This window comes from Gobio gobio (assembly GCF_949357685.1).
Source record: "Gobio gobio genome assembly, chromosome: 20".
In the NCBI taxonomy this organism is placed as follows: domain Eukaryota; kingdom Metazoa; phylum Chordata; class Actinopteri; order Cypriniformes; family Gobionidae; genus Gobio; species Gobio gobio.
Window position 1 is genome coordinate 27,810,455 of NC_137113.1, and position 27,574 is coordinate 27,838,028.

A 27,574-nucleotide genomic window follows, 5' to 3' on the forward strand; every position below is an offset into this window, starting at 1 on the left:
GTAACAATATTTATGTTTTATTACTTGGTACACATTTGTCCAGGGTTTGTCCATTGTTTATTCTATAAACAATTAAAAACTGCAGTGTTTATTAAAATGACTACAAGATCAAGAAAACATTGTCCTCAATAAGTATGTAACTTATAAAGTTAGTTGAACTTATTGTGAGACTTTAATTCTAAATTATATCTAGTATAGTATGAGAAAACAGCAACAGTTTGGCGTTGATAAAAAGAACTTGAACCTTACTAATGGGGCTGTGAAGGCTGGGAAACACTGGTTATATTAAAAAATAATCAAGAAATTAAGAAAAGGTATATGACCATCCAGTGAATTTTAGTTTCTGTTCCTCTCAATTCCGATTTCGTTTTAACTCCTACGGTGGCCGATTTAGTCCAAGATTAACATGGCTTCCAGTTCGACCTCGTCCACATTTGACACGGTGCCATCGAGTGTTAAAACGCCAAAGGCCAAGCTTGAATTTACGGGTATGTCCCTCTTTGGCTAATGTACTTTCAAGATGGAGGGGCAACATGGCGACCCGCATTCGAACCCCTCACCCGTATTACAAGAATACTTTATTACTTGAAAGAAGTAAATATACATTAATGAGCACATATATTTTTGAAAGAACTAAGTGTTTTTAGCTAAGAATAAACTAAAAAAGTTACACAGTGTAGCTTTAATATACTTCCTCCACAAACCTTAAATGCCATACAATGCATTTCTCTACCTCTGATTTATCACTAGTGGACTAATTTCATATCCTCAGAGAAAGACTGGATGCAGAAAACAGCAGTTCTTCACTCAGACCTTCTTCCCTGCATATGAGCACAGAGTGAAGCTGGAGACAGAGAGGTTCCAAACAATGATGTTAATCGCTCGCCCCTTCTCCCATGTCAGTCACCAGCAGGAATAAGAAAAATAAGTAAATTCACAGAATAGAAGTATTGTTTTTTCTTATGATTTAATTGGCGTTCACAACAATTTTGTCATTTAAAAGCCTTAAAGAACAATATTTTCTGAGGACAAAACTGCATGAAATATTACTGCTGTATCTAAATGTGCTTATAATAAAGTACAAAAAGTGAGTAGCAAATAGATAAACAAGTATCAAAAGGCATCTAATTTAACACAGCAAAAAAATAAAACTATCCACATTCAAAGAGTGAATGGATGTACTCTTATTTGTTTGTGGGAGGTGTAAATGTGATCAGGTCACGTTCACACACTGACTGTCTCACTCTCTCCTTCTGCTCTGGGGTGAACAGCAGCAGACTGTCCGACATCTGAAACATCAGAGAACAACAAGGTTATGGACCAGAAAAAAAAAAGAAGAAGAGAAAGGTAAACAAAATTAATTAATACTAACAACTCTCAGAAGGTGTGAGAGTAGTGGTTCCCACAGTCTTGGAAAACCTGGAAACATTATAAAATGGTGTTTTCCAGGCCTTAAAAAAAGTCTTGAACATTTCAATTGTTTATTTCATTTTTATTTTTTATTTTATTTTATCTATTTCATATGATCAAAATTGCTCCCTCTGAGTGAACTTCCATGACTTAAAAACTGTGGGAACCTCTGAAAAACAGAGGAAATTAAACGAAAGATTTAAATCCACCTGACTGGTCCGGGGTGTGAACACCATTCTGGGAAGAGCTGAGACAGAAGTGCAAGAAAGTGAAGTGAGTGCCCACGTGCCCCCAAACAAACGATATGTGAGCATTAATAACATTATGTGAGTTATATCAGAGACATAAACTACCTGTAGGTGTTTCCAAAACATCAAGAGGACGTTCCTCTGCCGGAGCCACAGGACTCTCCATCTCAGCATCCACCACCCCAAAGGAGAACCTCTCTGCTGCAAGACCCGGAGACATGCTGGATCGCACTGCTGGCTGCAGGTAACGCTCAAAGTCCAAACCAGCATCACCCTGGGGAAAATACACCACAACAGGATCCATAAACGATCAAATAAAAGAAAAAAAGCTCTGCTGAGTGTGGATTATAGTAGGATTTAGGGATGCAGAACAAAGTTTAGCTACACAATAACTTTTGTCCCTCTACCGGTTCAACCGCATTGGGTCTTGAGGAAGACTCTTGTTTTGGTTGTGTGTCAGCTCTGCTCCGCTGCATAGATTAATGTAGTTCAAGGCACTGGTGTATACTGTACATCTTAACCACTCAGAGGAAGAATAGTTCTGGTAAGTGTGAAACTAAGTATGGAGATGACTACCACGCACGGCGAATGACTTGTGTATGCAATGTCCCACAAAATCCATCTCGACAACTTTAAAATATACCATGCATTATAGGTAAAAATATAATAGGGTAAAAACATGGTTTGGAGGATTTTTTGCACTCCGTCATTAATTTTTTATTTTGCTAAGTTACATTGACAGTTACTAGTGTAGTGTAGCCGATAGTGATACAATTATGTTACAGCCAATAACCAATAAATAGCTGATATAAAAATTGTACACAATGTTGTCTAAATAAATTTAAAAATCATACTGTGATGCCTAAATTCATTTGGATCATTTACAAAATAATTCATTTTATTTTTTTAATGTACAGTATGAAAAAATGGATATTCCTTTTGAGATTAGCTAAAGGTTACATTTGTAACACCGTGTTATTAAATTAATATTAATTATTTATATATTATTATTGATGACGGCAAAGGTAATCCATGTAAAAATAGAGGAAGCATCAACAATTAAATATCCAATATAAACAGATTTAAATTTAAAAAAGAAACACACACACACACGTTTGTTTTTGTGAAATGTGAGGACATTCCATAGGCGTAATGGTTTTTATACCGTACAAACCGTATTTTCTATCCCCTTACACTGCCCCTGCCCCTAAACCTACCCATCACACACACACTGCCCCTAAACCTACCCAACACACACTGCCCCTAAACCTACCCATCTCTCACACACACACACTGCCCCTAAACCTACCCAACACACACACTGCCCCTGCCCCTAAACCTACCCATCACAGGAGACTGTGCTGTTCACTTTCTGTGAAAAAAACCCCCTCATTCTGTGATTTATAAGCATTTTGAAAAGTGAGGACATGGGGAACGTCCTCATATTTCACCCTCTTTTTGTAATACCCATGTCATTATACACATTTGTGTCCTGATATCACACACACACACACACACACACACACACACACACACACACACACACACACACACACACACACACACACACACACACACACACACACACACACACACACACACACACACACACACACACACACACACACACACACACACACACACACACACACACACACACACACGTAGATAATAACCTCAGCATCTTCATTTCCAGTCATTTCAACATCTGTACTGGTTGGAGAGCTGTGGAACAGTGGAAAGAGTATAAACGATTATGAATTATACCATATTAAGAGGTTCATGTTGCAAATTAGATGGCCTAATATAACAAAGCACAGCATACCCATTACAGGCCGAAATGACCTCATTACTGAGAGCCGTAGAAATGCTGAGAACTTTGGTTGGTGTGGAGGGCATCAGGATAGGGGAAGCAGGTGCATAGACACTGGGTTCTGCTTCTTCTGCTTCTGAGGAAGAAGTGTGAGATGAGTACTGGGCAAGAGTATCTAGACCGGCATCTACTCCTGATGGGGCTGGCAAACTGTCATCAGAGCCCATCTCCTCTTGTGGTTCCTCTAGGGAGGAAGGACTGAGCATAGACTCTGGAATGCTTTCCTCAATCTGGGGTTCTGAAGAATTAGCAAGGTGCTCGGACTGGCTGGGTAAATCATGTGATTGGTCCACTGGACTGTTTTCTGGTCCATTACAGATATCTTCTTGTGTGTGTGAGGTACAGGTGGAGCTTAAATCATAATGAGGTTGGCTGTTGGCTGGACTGATCTGAAGAGCCCTGGGAGACTGTGGAAGGGGCTCAGCAGAACACAGAGGGGTGGAAACAGGTAATCCATCAGGTTGATGGGTTCGAGGAGGTGTGGCAGACACACAGGGTAGAGAGGAGGAGTGAGAGACTGCATTAGATCTGCGCTGCCTGCCTGGAGTGCTGAACTTAGAACCACAGGGGGAAAAAACTGTACTGAGTCGACATGATCGTCGAACAGCACCTGAAAAGAAGAACATTATACAGATTAAAACACAGAGACGTAAAAAAAAAAAAACCTCACACAAAACAACTATTTCTAGACTAATGAATATTAGCATAACTTAAATATTTTTTAAACTTTGCTAATAATTATGACCTGGACAACAGTTTAATCCTGGAGTTTTATGGCTAGAGGCAGTAATCAGGCATGTGATCAAAAAACAAAAACCTGTTTTTCCCTATATACCAACGAGTAGGGCTGTACGATTAGTCGAAAAATGACCGAAACCGACATTCAGAACCTCTAACCGACGTATTTTTCCCATGTCGGTTATTTCGGTTTTCACGTGACTTCGCCCCGTCAGTCACATCGAGTGCAGTTTGCAGGCACACAGAGAGAAGCAGGAGCAGTTATCTGTGTTTATAGATCCACTATAGTAACTGCATGTTTTACACAGTTTATACAGGTCAGTTAATTGCTGTTCTTATAGCCTACGCGCTGACACACACACACACACACACACACACACACACACACACACACACACACACACACACACACACACACACACACACACACACACACACACACACACACACACACACACACACACACACACACACACACACACACACACACACACACACACACACACACACACACACACACACACACACACACACACACACACACACACACACACACACACACACACACACACACACACACACACACACACACACACACACACACACACGGCGCGCGCAAGCCCCGAAGCCAGATCGCTTTCACTTTCGTCCTAATAAAGATTGTCAAGTACATGCGTTTAAAGGCTTGCCAGTTTCAACATTTAAGGCGATTGTCCGTATTGTTGTTTTTGAATATTGCACAATGTATCCGTTCGGTGTTCAGCTTTTTTCTGTGACACAGAGAGCCGAGCCGTGTCGCATCTCTGACAACGCGCGCGCCCTGACAGCAGATTCCCCTGCGTCCTCACAAAGCTTGTCATTTCTATGTGGTTTAAGCCCTGCCAGTTTTCGACCATCAGATGTGTATTATGTTGAACTAATGCCTGATATATTGTGAAAAACGAGCACTCAGACAGAAGCACATCACGTGAAGATCGCGCGCAGAGCAGCAGAAACGCAGTGTCAACGCGGTCCTATGACTAAAGTAAAGTCACTAAAGTAGCTGAGAAACTCAACCGTTATAGGCATATATTTTAATACCTTTGAAGTGAGTACAAACCACAGCTTCATAATGAATAGAGACAGTATGAGTAATTCACACACACACTTTCATTAATGCATTCAAATAAATGTAATGTAGGCCTATGTGCTAATTTATCTGTATCTGATGTACAACAAGCAGAAATCTGCCCCATAGACAATAACTGTTGAAAGTGAACACTTTCCTTCAAGTACTTTAAAATCACAAAGAAATTCACTTTTTCATTAGAAAAAATTCCACCTTTTAATAGTAGAAACTATTTACAGTACAAATCTTATCAGTGAACTTACTCAAAAACCTTATGAGGGCAAAAAAAAGCAAAAAGCAAAATAATCGTCATTAATCGTAACCGAGGTAAAATGTTCAATTAATTGAGGTTTTTATATTTTGTCAAATCGTTACAGCCCTACCAACGAGTATCGTTTTATTTACATTATAAAAAAACAAATATTAGTATTATCCTATATTCAACAATTTCTTCACAGAAAGTCTCCTAGTACGCAGTTTACGTTGGTCAGCATCACACGCATGTGTCGTGGTGCTCGCGTGAACAGCATAGGCCACTAGTAAGCCGGCGTGCTGGGGTAACTCGGAAGCACTATACTGTATTTACTACGTCAACTGCATAGTAGACTTACACAGACGTGAAGAAATTGTTGAATAAAGTTGTTATTTTTGTCTCGTCGCTTCATAAAATTAAGGTTGAACCACTGGAGTCACATGGATGATTTTAACAATGTTTTTACAACCTTTCTGGACCTTGAAAGTGTTAATTAAATTGCTGTCTATGGAGGGGTCAGAGAGCTCTCGGATTTCATCAAAAAATATCTTCATTTGTGTTCTGAAGATGAACGAAGGTTTTACAGGTTGGGAAGGACATGAGGGTCAGTGATTAATGACAGAATTTTTTATTTTTGGGTGAACTATCCTTTTAATGGTTTTCTTTTTTCGCTTATTTATAAAGCACTTTATACAATACATCTTTACAGTAATAAACAGGAAAAATATTAAATGATGCTAAAGCAGCTAAAAAAAAAAAGACAATAAGGTCATTATTCAGCCGAGGTCAGTTCAGTGTTGAATCAGTTCCGTTCAATAAACATTTAAAAGATCATCAAATATGAAATTAGTAGGGCAGGGCTGGTCCGAATACCCTTTTTTGAGCTTCGAAGCTTTGGTAGTAATCAACAGCGAATATTGAAAGCTTCGGAGGGAGGGGGCAGAACACATTCTTCTCTCTAATAAAGGCAGAAATCTGGAGAAGTGGCACGAAAGTTAATTTTTTTCCCTACTATGGTAGTCAGTGGTTGCTCTATCTGCTTTGTTACAAACATTCTTCTGAATATCTTCTTTTGTGTTCAGCAGAACAAAGAAACTCATACAGGTTTGGAATAACTTGAGGGTGAGTAAATGACAGAATTTTCATTTTTGGGTGAACTATCCCTTTAAACATAGAGCTTTTATTTTGATGGAAAAACACAGGAAACCAGTCTCAGTCGAGGGGGGGGGACTTATAAATGATTCTCATTACAAAAACACAGGAAACCAGTCTCAGTCGAGGGGGGGGACTTATAAATGATTCTCATTACAAAAACACAGGAAACCAGTCTCAGTCGAGGGGGGGGACTTATAAATGATTCTCATTACAAATTTGCACATAAGTGACCCAAACACACAGCTCTTGCAGAGATGGAGTTCATGTGGAGCAGCATTTACTGCCAAACAAGCTGCTACGAGACACTAAAAACACCAGATCATGAGCTGCCTGCGTGTAAACGAAACAGCTACGCTTCACTGTCCAGCTGGTGAGTTTCACCATTTCATATACCTCACCATGCCGATTTTTATTAGTTATTTTTGGATTGGCTGAGATACTAAAGGGGATGATACATGGGGTAACTTTTTTGAGCAATGTTACAAAGCAATGTTTGGCCACTTTCCCATTGGGAATGGGCAACAAATTTCTATCTGGATACTTTCAATTGGTCATGGGCCTTGTGTCTTACCTGGTTGCCCGTTGACAGCAACATTGCTCAAAAAGTTGCCCTGTGTATCATCACCATAAGGGTGTCCTGCCTACAGCCATTAGAATTTGAAAACAGTATTTTCCCCCCTTCTGATTTACACAAGTAGGTCATACTTTTCAGACTGGAAAATACGGAAACCGGCTTAAATACAGGAAAAATCACATGCCTGAGTAACTCTTCATTCTTACCTGGTGGTTTGACTGGGCTTTCCACCTGGAAGAAACCACCATGGAACACCACAGTCTGTGCAGGTAGTGTGGCCGCAGGGGCCGCAGGGACAGAGCCTGCATCCTCCTGAATGTTGCCTGAGGACTCTGCAGCTTTCTGTTCAGCCTGCTTGGCTCTCATGGCGGCCTTCACAGCAGCCAGACGACTCTTTGCTGCTGCACTGGCACCTCCTCCTGCTTCGGCCTTCCCTCCTATGGCAGGAGGCTTCTGTAGAATAAAAGGACAGGATACAAGAATTACACACTTCATATTTAAAATGCAAGATTATTAAAAGATGGTGCTGATAATGTTGTTTACTTTGGCCATTCTTTTTCTGGCGACAGGCCTGACTTCCTCTTTCCAATCCTTTGCTTCGGCCTCTTTTAAGGCATTAAACTTTTTGTTAACATCTTCCACCTATTTAAAGAAAATCAAATAAAACAACGTTAAACAAAGGGCTGGACGTTATTTGAGCATTTTTTAAAGAGAACATTAACCCACCTGAAAATACACCATGTCCCAGAAGCCTTGCAAGTCAGTGCAGGTTGTTATTTTGTCCCCACGCCCCAAGTGGCAGTCATCCACCAGTCCACTGAACTGCCCAAAGCGCTCTTTCATCAACAGCCTGGCCTGGCCCACAGCCGTGCGCATCCGGTCTCGCACTACACAGAACACGAAAAATATACTTACTTTACATAACTGTATATTGTCGCTGTCTGGCAGAAACCTTGTATCTCCATTTTTTTCATACATTACTATTGGTCACCCTTTACATCTGTCTGTGGGTTTTGCAAATATCTAACCAATGAAAAATATTAAAAAGAGATTATGACTAAACCTTGTATTGGATCCATTGGATCCTCAAACTGTCAGTCAAACCTGCTTGTTTGCAAAGCAAGGGTAGGTAAAGAACTGGATGTTTGAATAGGTGCAGCATTTCTTTACCCACTATACATTTATAAAACGCAAATGTTTTGTGTTATTGAGGAGGGGAGACGAGTGTCTCAGCCCAGCATTTGTTGTCGAGTCATAGCCAGTACTGTCTTAAATAGCCTCTGCATTGCATTTTATCTTTAATCACATGAGATTTTGGCCAAATGACAAAAAACTGAGCGCCCACATAGCTATAGCTAAACTTATAGCCTCTAAGCTGATGAAATCGTAATTCAATGCACTTACTGCCTCAGTTGCGGCCATTCTAACGGCAGACAAAACACGCATGTCCAACAGTCCCTTGTCAAAAGCCTGAATCAAACTCCATTTGAGCTTGATTTAGGTAAAAACAAACTACCTTTTTGGACCTCACACTGCCCCTTTAACTTTTTTTTTTTTTAAGTGTTAAAGGGTTAGTTCACCCAAAAATGAAAATTCTGTCATTAATTACTTACCCTCATGTCATTCGACACCCGTCAGACCTCCGTTCATCTTCGGAACAGAAATTAAGATATTTTAGTTGAAATCTGATGGCTCTGAAAGAGCTCAATGGCACCGTTCACTCTCATGACCCTTAAAAGGTACTAAAGACGTTGTTACAAAGTCCATCTCACTACAGTGGTTCTAAAATAACTTTATGAATCAGCGACAATAGTTTTTGTGCGCAAAAAAACCCTAAATAACGACTTAGATAGTGATGAAGATTTCAAAACAAAGCATCATGAAGCTTCGAAGCGTTATGAATCACTGAGCCGAATGATGATTCGGATCGCGTGTCAAAACGCCAAACTGCTGAAATTTGGCGATTCAAACCGCTGAATCGACTCAGTGATTCATAACGCTTCGAAGCTTCATGATGCTTTGTTTTGAAATCGTCATCACTATGCAAGTCGTTATTTAGGGTTTTTTTGCGCACAAAAACTATTGTCGCCGATTCATAAAGTTATTTTAGAACCACTGTAGTGAGATGGACTTTGTAACGACGTCTTTAGTACCTTTTAAGGGTCTTGAAAGTGAACGGTGCCATTGAGCCAATGGAGGACTTTCAGAAGCATCAGATTTCAACTAAAATATCTTAACTTCTGGTCTGACGGGTGTCGAACGACATGAGGGTAAGTAATTAATGACAGAATTTTCATTTTTGGGTGAACTAACCCTTTAATATATAATATCACCTGACATGTCCTTTCAATGAAATGAGGGGCTGAAGAGGGTATGACTTTTTGTTTGGGGGTGGAGCAGTCCTTTTTGACGGGTCTCAATGAGCCTTGGCCGCCCATGACCCTGTGGCCGGTTCTCCACTGTTCCTTCCTTGGACCGCTTTTGATATAGACTGACCACTGCAGACCAGGAACACCACACAAGAACTGCAGTTTTGGAGATGCTCTGACCCAGTCGTCTAGCCGTCATAATCTGACCCTTGTCAAACTCGCTCAAATCCTTACGCTTGCCCATTTTTCCTGCTTCTAACACATTGACTTTGAGGACAAAATGTTCACTTGCTGCCTAATATATCCCACCCACTAACAGGAGATGAAGAGATCATCAGTGTTATTCACTTCACCTGTCAGTTGACCGGTCATAATGTTATGCCTGATTGGTGTATGAATATAATACATGAGGTGTTAGTTGTAATTAGTAGTAGGGTTTTTTATTGTTTGATGTTTGTCAAAATAAAACTTTATCTAATGCACATATTGCTTATTCCTGAGTTTTAGTACCCTTATAGCACATTGTTGCCCTGAGGCAACAAACCAATATCTGGTTCAGGGGTGGGGGGGCGACACATTTTATGATGGATATATTATCAGGGACCCCCAAGCTCCCAAAAAATAGGCTGAAATATTTTTCCCCCAAAAATAAAAAGTCATGCCATAAAGGGCAATAATATAATGGCACATGCAAATGTCTAAACACATAAAAAAGTCACTACATCAACTTTCACTACAAGGTAGGGATGTCACTATCGATAATTTTGGCAATCGAGTACTCGGTTGATTATTTTGGCAATTATTCAAGTAAAAGGATTTTTATTACTACTACAAAAAAAAAGAACCAAAGTGAACAATAGCATTTCCTTTAAAATTCCTTAAAATACATAAATAATAAAAATGATGGAATAAAAGTATCAAAAGCAAGTAATCAAATAGATTTATAGGTAACACTTTACAATAAGGTTTAATTTGTTAACAGTTAATGTATTAACAAACATGAACTAACAACGACCAATACATTTGTTACAATATTTATTCATCTTTGTTAATGTTAGTTAATAAAAATCAGGTTGTTCATTGTTTGTTGTTGTTCGTTCACAGTGCATTAACTAATGTTAACAAATACAGCTTTTGATTTTAATAATGTATTAGTAAATGTTGAAATTAACATCAAATAAGATTAATAAATGCTGTAAAAGTATTGTTCATTCTTAGTTATTGTTAACAAATGAAACCTTGTTGTAAAGTGTCACCAATTTATTGAACACTGTTAAAATACATATTCTAATATACATAGTATAAACAATTAACTTTTGTACATTATGTTTTATAACAAATGCCTGCAGAGGACACCAATTGTGGTGTTATAGCTCAAATCCTTGTTTAATATTGGCCAAACATTTAATTCAAATGTCCACTTAATCGTCAATATTTGGCCAGTTCTTTTATTATAGAAATACTACAGCCACTGTCATTTCTTTAACAAGAATGTGTGGACATTGAAACATGCAAATTCGGAGAAATGGTTTAAACTTTTATTTTGAAATCTTGACGAAAAGTTCTCATATTTAGAAACATATTTGATGTTTTTCCTGTTGGCGTAGGTTTAATAAATAAATTATTTACCTTATCTGATCAAATGGCGCACACTGCATTCCCAAAAGAACTTAATAAGCAACCAAACTCACAGCATATGCAGAGATGGAGATGGAGTTTGAGATGAGCTCCACACACGCAAGTGATAACAGTTCACGAGGAGCAGCATTTAATGTAATCTACACGCTTGCAAATAAATAGTCTAATCACTACACTAATCAGTTAATCGACATTGACGTGCCATTTTCACTTTCGGTATGGACAGCGTAATGAATCCTTGTTGGAAAGCTTGCTTCAAAACCTAGTTAGGATATTGTGTTAGACTTTGTTGTTGAATTAAGACGGCTTTAAATTAAATACTTACTCTCCTCCGGGACAGAGGTATCATCAAATCGTGACTCCCACAGCTCAGAAAGTACAGTCAAACGCTCAGTCTCGCTGACCATCACTGCCCTATTGAAACAACACATGGAGGAGTGAAATATTACACTACCGTTCAAAACTTTGGGGTCAGCAAGTCCCCAACGTTTTTTTTTTTTTTTTTTTAGAAATTAACACGTATTCAGCAAGGATGCTTTAAATTGATCAAAAGTGACAGTAAAGAGATTTGTTACAAAAGAACATCATGGTTTCCAGAAAAATATGGCTGCACAACACAGTGTTTTCAACTGTGATAAGAAATGTTTCTTGAGCACCAAATCAACATATTAGAATAATTTCTGAAGGATCATGTGACACTGAAGCCTGGAGTAATGGCTGCTGAAAATTCAGCTTTGCCATCACAGGAATAAATACAATTTTAAAATATATAAAAATAATAATATTTAATTGTTTTACATTTTCTCCTCCATGGACTGCCACCTTAACGTGGTGGAGGGGTTTGAGTACCCGAATGACCCTAGGAGCTATGTTGTCCGGGGCTATATGCCCCTGGTAGGGTCTCCCAAGGCAAACAGGTCCTAGGTGACGGGTCAGACTAAGAGCAGTTCAAAAACCCCTTATGATGACAAAAAGAAGGAGGACTGTGACGTCGCCTGGTATGGCGCAGCCGGGGCCCCACCCTGGAGCCAGGCCTGGGGTTGGGGCTCGTATGCGAGCGCCTGGTGGCCGGGCCTTCCCCCACGGGGTCCGGCCGGGCTCAGCCCGAAGGAGCAACGTGGGGACACCTTCCCGTGGGCCCACCACTCACGGGAGGGACCGTAAGGGGCCGGTGCAAAGCGAATCGGGCAGCAGTCGAAGGCGGGGGCCTAGACGACCCGATCCCTGGACACGGAAACTGGCTCTTGGGACATGGAATGTCACCTCGCTGGCGGGGAAAGAGCCCGAGCTTGTGCGTGAGGTTGAGAGGTTCCGACTAGAGATAGTCGGAATCACCTCCACGCATGGCTTGGGCTCTGGAACCACACTCCTCGAGAGGGGATGGACTCTTTACCACTCTGGAGTTGCCCATGGTGAGAGGCGGCGGGCTGGTGTGGGTTTGCTTATAGCCCCCCAGCTCTGCTGCCATGTGTTGGAGTTTACCCCGGTGAACGAGAGGGTCGTTTCCCTGCGGCTTCGGCTCGGGGATAGGTCTCTCACTGTTGTGTGTGCCTACGGGCCGAACGGCAGTGCAGAGTACCCGACCTTCTTGGGGTCTCTGGGAGGGGTGCTGGAAAGTGCTCCGACTGGGGACTCCGTCGTTCTACTGGGGGACTTCAACGCCCACGTGGGCAATGACAGTGAAACCTGGAGGGGCGTGATTGGGAGGAACGGCCCCCCTGATCTGAACCCGAGTGGTGTTCAGTTATTGGACTTCTGTGCTAGTTACAGTTTGTCCATAACGAACACCATGTTCAAGCATAAGGGTGTCCATCAGTGCACATGGCACCAGGACACCCTAGGTCGTAGGTCAATGATCGACTTTGTGGTCGTTTCATCTGATCTGCGGCCGTATGTCTTGGACACTCGGGTGAAGAGAGGGGCGGAGCTGTCAACTGATCACCACCTGGTGGTGAGTTGGATCCGATGGCGGGGGAGGAAGCTGGATAGACTCGGTAGACCCAAACGTACTGTGAGGGTCTGCTGGGAACGTTTGGCCGAGTCTCCTGTCAGAGAGATCTTCAACTCCTGCCTCCGGCAGAGCTTCGACCGGATCCCGAGGGAGGCTGGAGATATTGAGTCCGAGTGGACCATGTTCTCCACCTCCATTGTCAAAGCGGCTGCTCGGAGCTGTGGACGCAAGGTCTCCGGTGCCTGTCGAGGCGGCAATCCCCGAACCCGGTGGTGGACACCGGAAGTAAGGGATGCCGTCAAGCTGAAGAAGGAGTCCTATCGGGCCTGGCTGGCTTGTGGGACTCCTGAGGCAGCTGACAGGTACCGACAGGCTAAACGGACTGCAGCCCGGGTGGTCGTGGAGGCAAAAACTCGGGCCTGGGAGGAGTTCGGTGAGGCCATGGAAAAAGACTATCGGCTGGCCTCGAAGAGATTCTGGCAAACCGTCCGGCGCCTCAGGAGGGGGAAGCAGTGCCCTACCAACGCTGTTTACAGTGGCGATGGGCGGCTGTTGACCTCGACTGGGGATGTTGTCGGACGGTGGAAGGAATACTTCGAGGATCTCCTCAATCCCGCCGTCACGTCTTCCATTGAGGAAGCAGAGGCTGGGGGCTCAGAGGAGGACTCGTCCATCACCCGGGCTGAAGTCACCGAGGTGGTCAAGAAACTCCTCGGTGGCAAGGCACCGGGGGTGGATGAGATCCGCCCTGAGTACCTCAAGTCTCTGGATGTTGTGGGGCTGTCTTGGCTGACACGCCTCTGCAGCATCTTCGTGGCGGTCGGGGACAGTGCCTCTGGGATGGCAGACCGGGGTGGTGGTCCCTCTTTTTAAGAAGGGGGACCGGAGGGTGTGTTCCAACTATAGGGGGATCACACTTCTCAGCCTCCCCGGGAAAGTCTATGCCAGGGTACTGGAGAGGAGAATCCGGCCGATAGTGGAACCTCAGATTCAGGAGGAACAGTGTGGTTTTCGTCCTGGTCGCGGAACACTGGACCAGCTCTATACCCTCTACAGGGTGCTAGAGGGTTCATGGGAGTTTGCCCAACCAGTCCACATGTGTTTTGTGGATTTGGAGAAGGCATTCGACTGTGTCCCTCGCGGCGTCCTGTGGAGGGTGCTGGGGGAATATGGGGTCCGGGGTCCTTTACTGAGGGCTGTCCGGTCCCTGTATGACCGAAGCAGGAGTTTGGTCCGCATTGCCGGCAGTAAGTCAGACTTGTTCCCGGTGCATGTTGGACTCCGGCAGGGCTGCCCTTTGTCGCCGGTTCTGTTCATAATTTTTATGGACAGAATTTCTAGGCGCAGCCAAGGGCCGGAGGGTGTCAGGTTTGGGGACCACACGGTTTCGTCTCTGCTCTTTGCGGATGACGTTGTCGTGTTGGCCCCTTCTAACCAGGACCTTCAGCATGCATTGGGACGGTTTGCAGCCGAGTGTGAAGCGGCTGGGATGGGGATCAGCACCTCCAAATCCGAGGCCATGGTCCTCAGTCGGAAAAGGGTGGCTTGCCCACTCCAGGTTGGTGGAGAGTTCCTGCCCCAAGTGGAGGAGTTTAAGTATCTAGGGGTCTTGTTCACGAGTGAGGGGAGGATGGAACGGGAGATTGACAGACGGATCGGTGCAGCTTCTGCAGTAATGCGGTCGATGTACCGGTCTGTCGTGGTGAAGAAAGAGCTAAGCCGTAAGGCGAAGCTCTCGATTTACCGGTCAATCTACGTTCCTACTCTCACCTATGGTCATGAGCTTTGGGTCATGACCGAAAGGACAAGATCCCGGATACAGGCGGCCGAAATGAGCTTTCTCCGCAGGGTGGCTGGGCGCTCCCTTAGAGATAGGGTGAGAAGCTCAGTCACTCGGGAGGAACTCGGAGTAGAGCCGCTGCTCCTCCACATCGAGAGGGGACAGCTGAGGTGGCTCGGGCATCTGTTCCGGATGCCTCCTGAACGCCTTCCCGGGAAGGTGTTTCGGGCATGTCCAACCGGGAGGAGGCCCCGGGGAAGACCAAGGACACGCTGGAGGGACTATGTCTCCCGGCTGGCCTTGGAACGCCTCGGTGTCCCCCCGGAAGAGCTAGAGGAAGTGTCTAGGGAGAGGGAAGTCTGGGCATCTCTGCTTAGACTGCTGCCCCCGCGACCCGGCCCCGGATAAGCGGAAGAAGATGGATGGATGGATGGATGTTTTACATTTTTCTTGTTAATATTACTCTTTTGTAGAACAGTAATCAAATTATAAAAATTATCAAATTATTATGCAATACCTCGAAGCACAAAAGCTCCAAAAACACACACACACAAAAAATCATACTAATCCCAAACTTCAGAACAGTAGTATATGTAATCTGATATAACGGCTGGTTGATTGTATAAAATCTGATGAAAATAAAATAAAGACTGCAGAGCAGAAGGCAATTGACCAATCCAGAAGAAGGTGTATAAATTAAGACGAATGCATTTCTAAAACACTACAACACACAATAACGAGTCAGTTTTGTTAAAGCAGCACTAGGTAGGTTTTGCTCTCGGGGTCCCCCTACAGTTGGGAAACAGTATTGTCCTCTACTACTGTCGTAAACTCTGTCATTCTACATCAGTGGATGCATCGCACGTGCATTTGTTGACATGACAACCATGATAGCCCTGAACACTGCAGGAGTTCACATGCAGGAGTTCTGCTCATAGATGGTTCTGCTTGCGTTGCGTGTGAAATGTCGTCATCCCAGGTACAGTGGCATATGTTTCAGCATGTCATATGAATATAATTCAATGGGTTTTATTTTTTTTTCAAATGCCAAATGATCACGATGCTCACGTTATAAGCCAGCGTCATTATAGTAGCCTAGTCTATTGGTTCCCGTTTTACAGAATCTATATGATACTTCAATTCAATGTTTGAGTGGTAGGTAATAACCATATATCGTCAATATTATAATATCAAGCTACCATAGATGAATCTGCAAATTTGAAAAATCGATTTGCATTATAGCTTGAGGCAAGACAAATAAACCAATATCACAGACATGTTAGGTATCCTAAAATATGATTTTGTACTTCTTAAGTATTTACTTGCAAGAATGTAGCCCCTAACAAACTTGTACACGCCGTTTAGACATAGGCGTACATTTGAAATTAGTTTTTTCAGCCAAAAAAACGTAAGGATCTGATCACTTTCTCGTTTCCTCTTTTTGCTTTCCTCCGACAAAACCTTTGCTTTCTTATTTTTCTGTGCTGCTTTGGCCATGACTATAACATCCGGCAAACAAATGATAGTTGAGCTCTCCCGTCCGAATTTAAGGAAGTGGGGGTGGTGGTGGAAGTGACGTATATGCCGTAAAGCAGTCGAATTTTGTAGTTCTTTTTGTTCTTGGGTTTCTACCCGAAACCTGAAGTTTAAAAGTACGATTAAAAACGATACAGACCCCGTCAGGCTATGGCAGACGTGTCATTCAACCTATTGTAAGTCGCTGTATCATCACAAGAGTCTTGAAAATATATTATAAAGGTTGAAAAGTTACCTAGTGCTGCTTTAATGGTAGAAATCTGCCTCACCTGAAATAGGCAACATCATGCTGAGGCTCCAAGGGGGCCAAAGGAGCAGATGGTGCTGCAGAGGTGGAGGGCTGAGGGGTGGATGGGGCAGGAGGGGGAGAGGACACTGAGGGAGGGTTAGTGGGAAGATCTGGTGGAAGGGTTGACAGAGAAGGTGGAGGGGATGAGAATGAAGGAGCAGGTTGAACAGATTTTGGGGGAGAGGGGAAGGTGGACTCCACACTTGCTTCAGAAAGAAAGCTATAAAAGAGAAATATAAAAGCATTATTTTGGACCAGCTTATATAACAAAGCTTAGGGTTTATCACACATTCTCACGTACCTTGGTGAGAGGAAGGCACTGGTTGAACGTGGAGAGAGGGGCGCAGGCTCAAAGGAACTCAGACCAACAGGAGGCTGGAACACGAATCCCTGAGGGGCAAAGGAGAGCGGAGCAGCTTTGGGTTCCTCTTCCTCAGGAACCAGAGAATTAACTGCAGTGTCCTTTTTCTCAGCAGGCTAAAAATATCCAAGCATAAAATATAATCCCCAATTTTCAGAAAATTTTAAAGCCAAAAAGACATGAAAAATCAACTCACCTTATTTCCAATATTTGTCTTTGTGTTGCCTGTGTAAGACAATGAGACATACTGAATGATTAATGACACATATACACAAACATCCTGTAGTTCTGGACCGATGCCACATTACCTCCATCTGAGCAACACTGAGGAAATATAAAACAATATCAGACAATATGCCAGAAGAAAACAATCATAACCTTGTTACCTTGATTAGCTTTCCCTCTGCCAGAAGAGGGCGCTGCAGGACATTTAACAGTTGATCTCGTTTTTGTAGCCCTTGAATCTAAATCACACAGAGAAAGTGGCTTAAGTTACACACATGTAACACTTAGAGCATAATAAAAGGTCACAGAGGCAAAGCTTTCTGAAAAGCTCAAGATTTAAAAAGCTAAAATAAAACTCACCAGCAACTGGTTTAACCACAGCTACCGGTGTCGTTTTAGCAGATGATCTTGTGGTTGGAGCTCTCAAAGACGGTTCAACTGTGAAAGAAATAACAATAATGTTCTGCATAGGCTTTTTTTATTCAGCAAGGATGCATTAAAGATTGGCATAATCATATTTTTATTATTAGTGTCTTGTCGAAGTCGTTCTGTATGTGCTATGGAAGTGTCATCAAGACAACTGCTGTCCCCGTTTTGAGTTTAAGTCAAATAATCCAGAAAAAAGGTTTCACGATTTTCACACAAAATTTAAATCAGCATATTAGAATGATTTGACAGATCATTCAGAATTTTTTTTAAATTTATGTTAGAAATTTAAACATTATTTTTTAATTGTAATAATACTTCTAAATATAACAGTTTTATTGCATTTCTGTATAAATGCAGCCTGGGTGAGCATGAGAATATTTATTTTTATCTTATTGACCCTCAAACTTTGGAACAGTAGTGTACATATGAAAAAGCTAAAATACGCAACTATATCATCCACGTTCCTAACATTAAGGGAGTGGTTTTACCTGTAGCTGCTCTGGTTTTGGTGGAAGTCAGAGCTTTGGAGTTGTTCTTGGTTGGAGCTCTGGCGGTCGATACGGTCTCAACTGTACAAACACAAAGAATCATGAAGACTGTACAAACACAAAGAATCATGAAGACATCACAGTTTGATTCAAGGCAAACAGTTGCAAAATCATTGCAGATTGATCGATTATAATGATTTGCAGTTAGTAATATGAAAAACAGAGAAGCTAAACAAGCAAGACAAACCTTTCTTTGGAACAGCATGTCTCTCAATTGCAGGCTGTAATAACAACAACAGAGGTACATCATAAAAACAAAAAAAAACAATAATGACGTGATTTCAAGCTGTGACTACAGAAATCCAAAAGGTAAGTTACAGCACATACTTACTGTAATTATATGTATAGATTTATTTAAACAAGAGAACATAAAACTTAAGCTATATGCTTAAAAGTTGGCTGCAAATATTTGATTAAAAAAACCATACAGTAAAAACAGACATTGTGAAATATTACTACAATTTAAACCAAGTGTATTCTATTTTAATATATTTTAAAAAGTAATGTACTCCTGTCATTTTAAGTTGATTTTTCAGTAGTCCTTATGTGGCGTTCACACCGGACGAGATTCGCGCAAATAATTCACGCTGATCGCGCAAAGGTGAATGCTTGAACATTTTGAGTTTACTCGCTTCATTCGCGCGTGACATTCACTGCACAACAGATGCAAATTCTCCTCATGGGCGGGGCTTCCGCCAGCAGCTCGTCTCGTTGAGAAATGGCTGACATGGGCTGTGTTTACACATCTTTTTTGGTTAAAATCTACTGTTAATGTGTGACAAAACATAGTTTTAAGACTTTTTCAGTCGATAATGTAGTTGTTTAAAGCTCAAATCTGTGGTTTATTTATATAAAGAATGCCTATTTGAACATTTTATCTGCCGTTTTCGGAGTTGTGAGCTCCAGTGGATCAGCGGCGGTCAGCACTCATTAACCCGGTGAGAGCAGCCTTTCCTTGGCTAGTCCTTCTGCCGCTGGCTCTGATGTCTCTGTGGTGTGTCTCGAGCTATAATTCGTCTTGTTACGGGCGATCTTTGCTCTAATGGATCTAGAATTTGTTCCCTGGCAAATCGTTTAGGCTGAGGGCAAAGTGAAGTTTGTTAGCCTACTAGCACTGACTTTGAATGTTTGACTGAATTGTTTATTTCATGTATAGCTTATTATACCTTTTACTTATACTTTTGTATTATTGATCACACATAAACTTGCATTTAACAAAAAGAGACTGGGTTGTGTTTCATGTCATTTAATGTTATCACAGTGATAATCATATTGTCTGAACCAGATATTAATATACAGATTTTCTCCTCATTGTTGTCACTACTAGAGCAAGCTCCTGATTGGTTAACGCGGCGCGAAATATCCGCCAAAGTTCAGATTTTTCAACTTGAGTGATTCACGCGATTCCCGCGTTCAAAGCGCTCAATTCGCGTCATTCGTGCCGCCTCAATCGCGCGAATCTCGCCGCCGCATTCGCGCGAATCGCGCCGCAGAATGCCATTTCGCGTCTCTGCATTGACTTAACATGTAAATCACTCGCGCGAATCGCGTCCGGTGTGAACGCACCATAATGCTCGTCAGACGTAGCATAAGCATTTTGACCACTTTTTCCGTAAATTGAATGCGGAAGGCAATTCGCCGGAAGCTAGATCCTTTCCTTTATAAAGTTTTAAATATTGATATTTTTACGCCATGTCTGACGTTACAGGTGTGCAATGTCGCCAGACGTAGCGTAAGCATTTTGAACTGCGAGAAGCCCGGCGGGCACTACACTTTTTCCATAAGTTGAATACGGAAGGCGATTCGCCGGAAGCTAGATAATTTACTTTATAAAGTTTTAAATATGGATATTTTTCTTACACAAACGCATCGATTCGCTTCAGAAGGCCTTTATTAACCCCCCGGAGCAGTGTGGAACAGTTTTATGACGGACAGATGCACTTATATGGACTTCAAAATTGACCCAACAGTCACTGCCATTATAATGCTTGGAAGATCCAGGACACAACTCTGATTGTGTTCATTTGAAAGAAGAATGTCATATACACATAGGATGACTTTAGGGTGAGTAAATCATGGGATAATTTTCATTTTTGGGTGAACTAACCCTTTAAGCTTAACGTCGACTAGTCGCTAATCATGGCCTATAGAGGGCGTAACGTAACAGGATAAGAAATCTTGTTTGAAGTCCACTTTTATGTAGGGATGCACCGAATATTCGGCCACCGAAAATTTTCGGCCGAAAATGCCCCAAAAGTGCATTTTCGGTTTTCGGCCGAAAGACTTTTATCACCAAAACAACATGGCCGAAATGTTGTGATGACGCAAACAGAAACCGCGACCTGCACGTGCTTGTCTGAAGCAACATGTCTGCGGTGTGGACGTGTTTCAGTATATCTGAGAAACACCCACGTCTGCTCCATGCACAAGCACTGACAGCGAGAGCTCAGAGCTGTTCATGTTCTCGATGAGAAGAGGACCAGACTTCACTGTGAAACCGAACGCAATCTTTAACAGTGGGCATGTTTTAAGCGCGGAACACACTTCAATCTGGCGGCAGCGCGCGCGCGTGAACGCGATCATCTGTGAGCGCGATCGATCATCTCTTCCTAAAGAATAAACATGAATGAACATCTAAGGTGTGCTGAGGATACATTAAAACTTACTGTCATGTGTATATATGTGGTGTAATCGCTCAATCAGTGTTTCAACGGCGGAAAGACCTCAATATAACTGCTGTAAACTAAACAGTCATGTAGCATCATTTACCTCAGGCACCTCAGTGTCCACAGCTGTTAGTTCACTTGAGAAATCAACTCTTTCACTAAATATATGACCTATATTAGCCGTTATATTCATTATATTCTACTTAACCTGTTAATGATATCTTGATTATTTCATGTATGTTTAAATAAAATGACAGACACTGTATAAATGATTATATTTCAACAACGAATTGGATAAAAAACTATTTTATAATTAGATTTAGAAGTTATTGCAAAAACTGCCTTATGTGAAGTGTACATGTTTGTGTACGATGTTATTTGAGTGTTGATTATTAGACCTAAAAATACATAGCAACTGAATTTAGGCTAATAGTTTGGGCTCTGTTTTTAACCTTTAATATTAATGTGCAAGTAAGGGCTCCCTAATAGTTTAGAGCAATATATTCAATAAACTTTGTTATAATTTAATTCATTTAGGACAGACTTTTTTTTTTCAGTTAACCAATAAAAATAAATGGCAGTCTTTGCTTTGATACACTATTATGTTAAAGGCCTACAGAGAAAATAAATGTATCTTTAAGCAGTTGCACTGGTTCTGAATGCACTTTCTTGTAGTAGTCCTACAGAGAACAATTTTAAATGCATAGACCTAAATGCACTTTGTTTTTATGAGAGAACATTTAATTTAAAAACCTTTCTGTAGGCCTGTACATTATTATTTAATGTACAAATGAGTGGGGTCAAGTTAAACATTTTAGTTTGAATTTTATTTTATACTGTGCATTGTTGCAATGTGCTAAATAAATATTGGCATAACTTGTAATTGATTTATTCTTTGAAACTTTAATATTAATGTATGCAATTGCAATGCCTTGATTTTAGTAAAGTTAGTACACAGTCATAGCCATAAATGCAATGGTACTAATATTTGACATAATTTCTTTCGGTGTTTCGGTTTTCGGCCTTGGTTTCCTCTTTTTCGGTTTTCGGTTTCGGCCAAGAATTTTCATTTCGGTGCATCCCTACTTTTATGCTCCATTTCCAACAGTTAAAATGACAAATAAATGCATACTCCCAGAGTGCTCCACAAGATATGTTTGATTATACCATCTGGATGTTCAATATTGATCGGATGAATGCACATTTTAAACAGCTTATTGTACACCTAAGTTAATCGCTGTTCCAAACTAATGCACAGCTGCATTGTAACACACATACAGAAATGTATTAACACGGTTCAGTATAATTTATCAATATAATAGCTAAGAAACTGAAAAGTTCTAGCATATATTTCTTAGTAACTAAAACTCACATTTTCACTATTAGTAGAGAGACGCTGCCAGGTAGAATTAATGCACATGAAATCGCTCTCTCACTAATAAATGTAATCTTTACTGTGCTATTTTATCTGTGATAAAAGAACTGATAAAAATAAGTTATGTAGGAGCAATAGCCTGGGCAGCGCTGTGTCATGTCATGTTTTTACTATATAGATTGCTTCAAAGCAGCTTTACAGTGATAACAGGAAATTAATGGAAGAGAGATTGTTTTGGCTGTACATCAGCTCTAGAAAAACGCTATTGTGCAGCTAAAGTAAGTTTTTGATTGATTCATTTCTGTTGTAAAAAAATTATTAGTTATTTACTTTGGGGCCACTTATCATCGTTTTTTTAAACGATACCGTTCTCTTCGTGTAAACTTAAAACAAAATGTGATCGTTTTGACAAAAAAAATCAATCTGTGAGAATGGTGATGGCATGCACGTAAGCATTACGTGTTTAGTCTATAGGCAAGTGCATTTGAATACGTATGTGCGCAGGCATGTAGTATTTCTTTAGAAAATAATTACTTGTCTGGCATGCATAATACAGCATTTTGACTTTTTAGTCATTTCTGATCATTTTGATAAAGACTGATGTCATAAGCCATGTGTCATATACCATAGCTGTGCAAAAGGCAACACGATTTTGAGTCTCAGGCTTATTTGTTCATTAATGACGTCATCAGCAACTAGTCATCGTCGTCTCGAATTTAATCACATATGTCAGTCGACTTAAAAAAATCTGAAGTCGTTCAAACCCTAGTCAGTACTCCAGTCTTTAGTGTTGCATGATCCTTCAGAAATCAATCTATTATTCTGATTTGCTGCTCAAGAAACATTTCTTATTATGTAGAAAACTGCTACTTAATATTTTTGTGAAAACAGTGAGATTTTTTCAAATCCTTGGTAACAAATGTTTTTGCTGTCACTTGCGAGATTGCAGCAAGACTATATGTTTGTTGACCAATAGCAGATGGGGGGAATGTTCAGGGAAATTTGTTTGAAAACTCACATTATTTTTGTCATTACAGTAGTGTGACGGTAGTGGTGCGGAAATTACACTTACATACCTTTTGATTTTGCATCATTGAGCGGGTCACTCGTGTGGACTGGTTAGTTTCTGTGATCTGTCATGATGAGAAATGAGATGATGAGAAATTAAGGACTGTTCATCATAGTATGACTTGTTTATCTGTTATTCCTACTAGTGTTAGACCGATATATCGGCAGGCCAATATATCGGGCCGATATTTGCGATTTTTACGTGTATCGGCCGATACACGTAAAAATACAAATATTTTTTCCCTGCATTATTTACAGACAGGCGTCCACAGGGCAGCTCTCACCATCTTCAAACTGTCTTGCTCTCCCTCCCTCGCGCATATTAATCAAAATCTATTGAGAATTGACACAATGGTAAAAGGTGGAAAGACTGAAGTTTCACGTGGAGCATTAGGAGATTTTTTCCTGAATTACCGCTGGTGTTGCTCTACAAGAGATTTAGTTAAGTGCACCTACACTCTAAAAAATGCTGGGTTAAAAATAACCCAAGTTGGGTTGAAAATGGACTAACCCATCAATTGGGTTGTTTTAACCCAGCAATTGGGTTGTTTTAAGCAAACATTTAACCCAACCGCTGGGTCAAAACAACCTAATTGCTGGGTTAGTCCATATTCAACCTAACTTGGGTTATTTTTAACCCAGCATTTTTTAGAGTGTAACCATTAAATGACTAGGTTGTAAATAGTTTTAAAATGAAGTATAGTACAGTCAGTGTGCACTTTGTTATGCTGCTTGCTTGTTGATACTGTGTGCAATAGTGTAATTATTTTATTTATATATTAAATATTTATTTTCAGAATTTATTTTCACCACTGAACTCTTTTTTCTTGTTCTACCTCACCTGTTTTTACTATTTGTTAAATATTGTTTTTTTTAGTTCAATAAATGTTCCTTTTTTTAAATTGTTATCATCCTGATCATTGTGTCATTTTATGCTGTAAATTGAGGGAGCAAAAGCAGTATCGGCTCCAAATATCGGCTTAAGAAAATCGGCAGCCCGTATCGCTCATCGGCTAAGGCTGATGAAAAAAAAAAAAATCGGTATCAGCACTAAAAAACCCATATCGGTCGATCCCTAATTCCTACCACTCACCTTTCCTCTGCCTGGTGCAGCAGTGTTGGAAGGCAGATACCCGAGCGGCTGTGGCTTATACAGGCTGACCTTAAACACGCCTTTCTTTTCTTTCTCCCGCTTTTCCTTCTCTTTCTGCAACATCTTGTTTTCTCTGTAACGAGCGAGCATCTTCTTCCTCTCCTCAGCCGCAGTATTTGCATCTGTTAAGAACAATTATAACTACTTCAAAAGAAGGCCAAGCCAACACAGAATCAAACAACAAAACTCACTACAATATTAACCGTTAGCTGTATTTGTTTTGGGTGCTTTATCTTGGGTGGCCATGATGCTGGACGCATCCATTGAGAGCTCGATCTCCGGCAGCTGGTCGAGGTGCCTGCGCAGGTTTTGGATCTTCTCTCGGTTCTCTTTTTGAGATTGAGACCGACGTCTGGACATCTTTAGCCGGATCATAGACACACTGCTGTCCCGTTTGTACAGGTGAGCGAAGCGAGAGTCCATCCTACAAGAGTGTTCACAACAAGAACAGACAATTATGTAAAGCAGTGGTTCTCTTATGGTGGGTCGTGACCATAAACTTGTTGCCAGTTGTATAAACAGCTTAGACTAGTTCATACTTTGTTTTAACAAGTAAAGTTTTTTTTTTTTTTTGTGTGTGTGTGAAATCTTTAATGTTTTTTATAAATTATGCCTACATAAGATGAACATACTGGACTGTAGCAATTGGGTTTACTTGACTATTCATACTGATACATCATTTTTGTATATTAAAAATAAAAATAAATTTTTAAATGTTTTCATGTTAAGGTAAATGTCAAATGTGACAATGGGCTTTTGGGGAACATGTATTAGTCAATCTGTCAATTATCATTGAATTGCATATGAGCCATAAATATTAAATATGATAGGCTACTCAACAGTTAGGACAGCTTATCAATAAAAAAATAGGCTTATCAACTTCTACAAGTGTGATTAAACGCTTTCATTTCTTTATTGTGTGTCTAATCACTCTTTAATGACCTGCTATCAACAACACGGATGTCAACGTAACATTTTGTGTCCTTTTATTTACGTCATTTATTCGTTCTATTTTTTATTTGACTTCTTGTCATTTTCATTCTCTGAGCATCCTGTCACAGTGTTTCGGCTTCTTTTAGGTAAACAAAACAATTACAACCCAAATGTAGTAACTGTTAAATAAAAAACACGTAACGTACATTTCTTATAGGAGGCCTGTTAAGATATAATTTTGTTATCGCTTGTAAAACAAAAAGAAAGAAAGAAAAAAGAGGAAATTCCTACACGAATATTTATATTCACATTTGTAATATAAAATTCAAATATTATCTTTCCTGAAGCAACACAGTAACAACACATAACGTCAATCACAATTTTCCTCGCTATACCAAACCATACGTTTTGCATGTTTGGAAGTCGTACACAATGACAGACGAAGTTTAATTGTAACCCTCTGATAGAACTCTTACCTTTATACTAAGGTGGTTTTCCGGGAGTCAAGAATGCTATATCCAGAGTCTAAATAATTCGGACTGTCTATATTCAGTAAACAAACGTTTACCTGTCCTTAGCGCACATACGCAATATGGCGGGCAGGGTTTGAAAAGTGAATACCGCTCTTCTGATTGGCTGCGCCGCTACAGAGAAAACTACGTTGATTGGTTAAATTTAGATGACGAGTTATGCACCGCCCATTTAGGTGACGCTAAAGAGACAGAGCGTATTTAGCCCACGCCCACACCGGGGGGGAAAACAATCCAACGCTCTCCATTGACTTGTATTGCGCGAGGCTGCCTCATTGTAATTTCGGACTTATAACAAAAAACAGAACAATGTCTAAAAGCTGATATGTGACAAGGTTTACAGCAAACAAGCTAAAAAACACAGAAATAAGTTTTAAAAGCTGTCGACCCAAAAAAAACAAGCGTTTAAGAAGATAAAAGTGGATACAGGCAATACGAAGTGAAGCTTCAGCAGGAAGAATGGGTCAATTTTGGGATCCTGACACTCAGTATGCCCCTATATGTGCAGTAAATATGTTGTCACTGTTAAGTCAAATATCCATATGTCAGTTTTATATATGATATTTCCTGTCGCTCATTACGTTCCCCTCTAGTGGGTGTACTTCTCGGTGTATTAAAACGTGTCTCAATGGCCTGTATCCACTTTTTTGTCCTTAAACGCTCGTTTTTTGGGTCAATAGCTTATAAAAACGTCTGGGTTTTTGGTTGTGGGTTTTGCTTAGCTTGTTTGCTGTACACTTTGTCACATATCCGCTTTTAGACATTGTTCTGTTTTTTGTTATAAGTCCGAAATGACAAGGATGCCACTTCACGCAATGCAAAGTCAATGGAGAGCGTTCGATTGTCCCCCCCCCCCCCCCGGTGGGCGTGGCCTTCAGATTATGACGCATGTCGCTCTGTCTCTATTAACCCTAAAAAGGGCAAGACCCGAAAGAGATATGTGGTGGGGGGATTTTTAAACAGTTAAAATCCTGTTTAATAATAAGTGTAATGTCTATTTGTGGATGTATTAGCCTACTGTGTCATTTAGGCTAAGAAGCACATTTCTATAGGCCTTTAAATGATCAACACAACCAAAACTTTGCTGAAAAACCTGTTCTACACAATCTACTTCATGCCCTCATACATAGTTCATACTTTGTTTTAACAAGTAAAGTTTTTTTTTTTTTTTCTGTGTGTGAAATCTTTAATGTTTTTTATAAATTATGCCTACATAAGATGAACATACTGGACTGTAGCAATTGGGTTTACTTGACTATTCATACTGATACATAATTTTTTTATATTAAAAATAAAAATACATTTTTAAATGTTTTCATGTTAAGGTAAATGTCAAATGTGACAATGGGCTTTTGGGGAACATG

At 40.7% G+C, this 27,574-nt stretch overlaps 1 protein-coding gene across 2 annotated transcripts; it reads right to left on the reverse strand.

Moving 5' to 3' along the window:
- Window positions 1-26,281, reverse strand: dlgap5 (discs, large homolog-associated protein 5). Of its 2 annotated transcripts, XM_079846197.1 has the most exons (20): window positions 26,157-26,281; window positions 24,951-25,171; window positions 24,688-24,869; window positions 23,603-23,659; window positions 18,673-18,706; window positions 18,426-18,506; window positions 17,869-17,946; window positions 17,670-17,747; window positions 17,480-17,508; window positions 17,224-17,399; window positions 16,903-17,142; window positions 11,692-11,780; window positions 8,086-8,246; window positions 7,903-8,001; window positions 7,566-7,812; window positions 3,484-4,141; window positions 3,335-3,383; window positions 1,764-1,932; window positions 1,620-1,657; window positions 1-1,289 (listed from the first exon to the last, which is right to left on the reverse strand). In XM_079846197.1, the coding sequence occupies exons 2-20, from the start codon at window positions 25,168-25,170 to the stop codon at window positions 1,185-1,187; spliced, it is 2,790 nt and encodes a 929-aa protein (XP_079702323.1). In that variant the 5' UTR covers window position 25,171; window positions 26,157-26,281; the 3' UTR covers window positions 1-1,184. The 2 variants fall into 2 exon arrangements, with proteins under 2 accessions (XP_079702323.1, XP_079702324.1); XM_079846198.1 differs by lacking the exon at window positions 1,620-1,657 and having other exon boundaries at window positions 963-1,289.
- Window positions 26,282-27,574: the final 1,293 nt, after the last annotated feature.

What these genes read in the sequence shown, in the direction of transcription:
- dlgap5 (XM_079846197.1), bottom strand. Translation starts at nt 25,170, where the DNA reads ATGGACTCTCGCTTCGCTCACCTGTACAAACGGGACAGCAGTGTGTCT. An exon ending in CTGCACCAGGCAGAGGAAAG is followed by an intron (nt 23,660 to 24,687) that starts GTGAGTGGTAGG and finishes TCATCATGACAG; the next exon opens with ATCACAGAAACTAACCAGTC. An exon ending in TACCTCTGTCCCGGAGGAGA is followed by an intron (nt 8,247 to 11,691) that starts GTAAGTATTTAA and finishes TGTTCTGTGTAG; the next exon opens with TGCGAGACCGGATGCGCACG.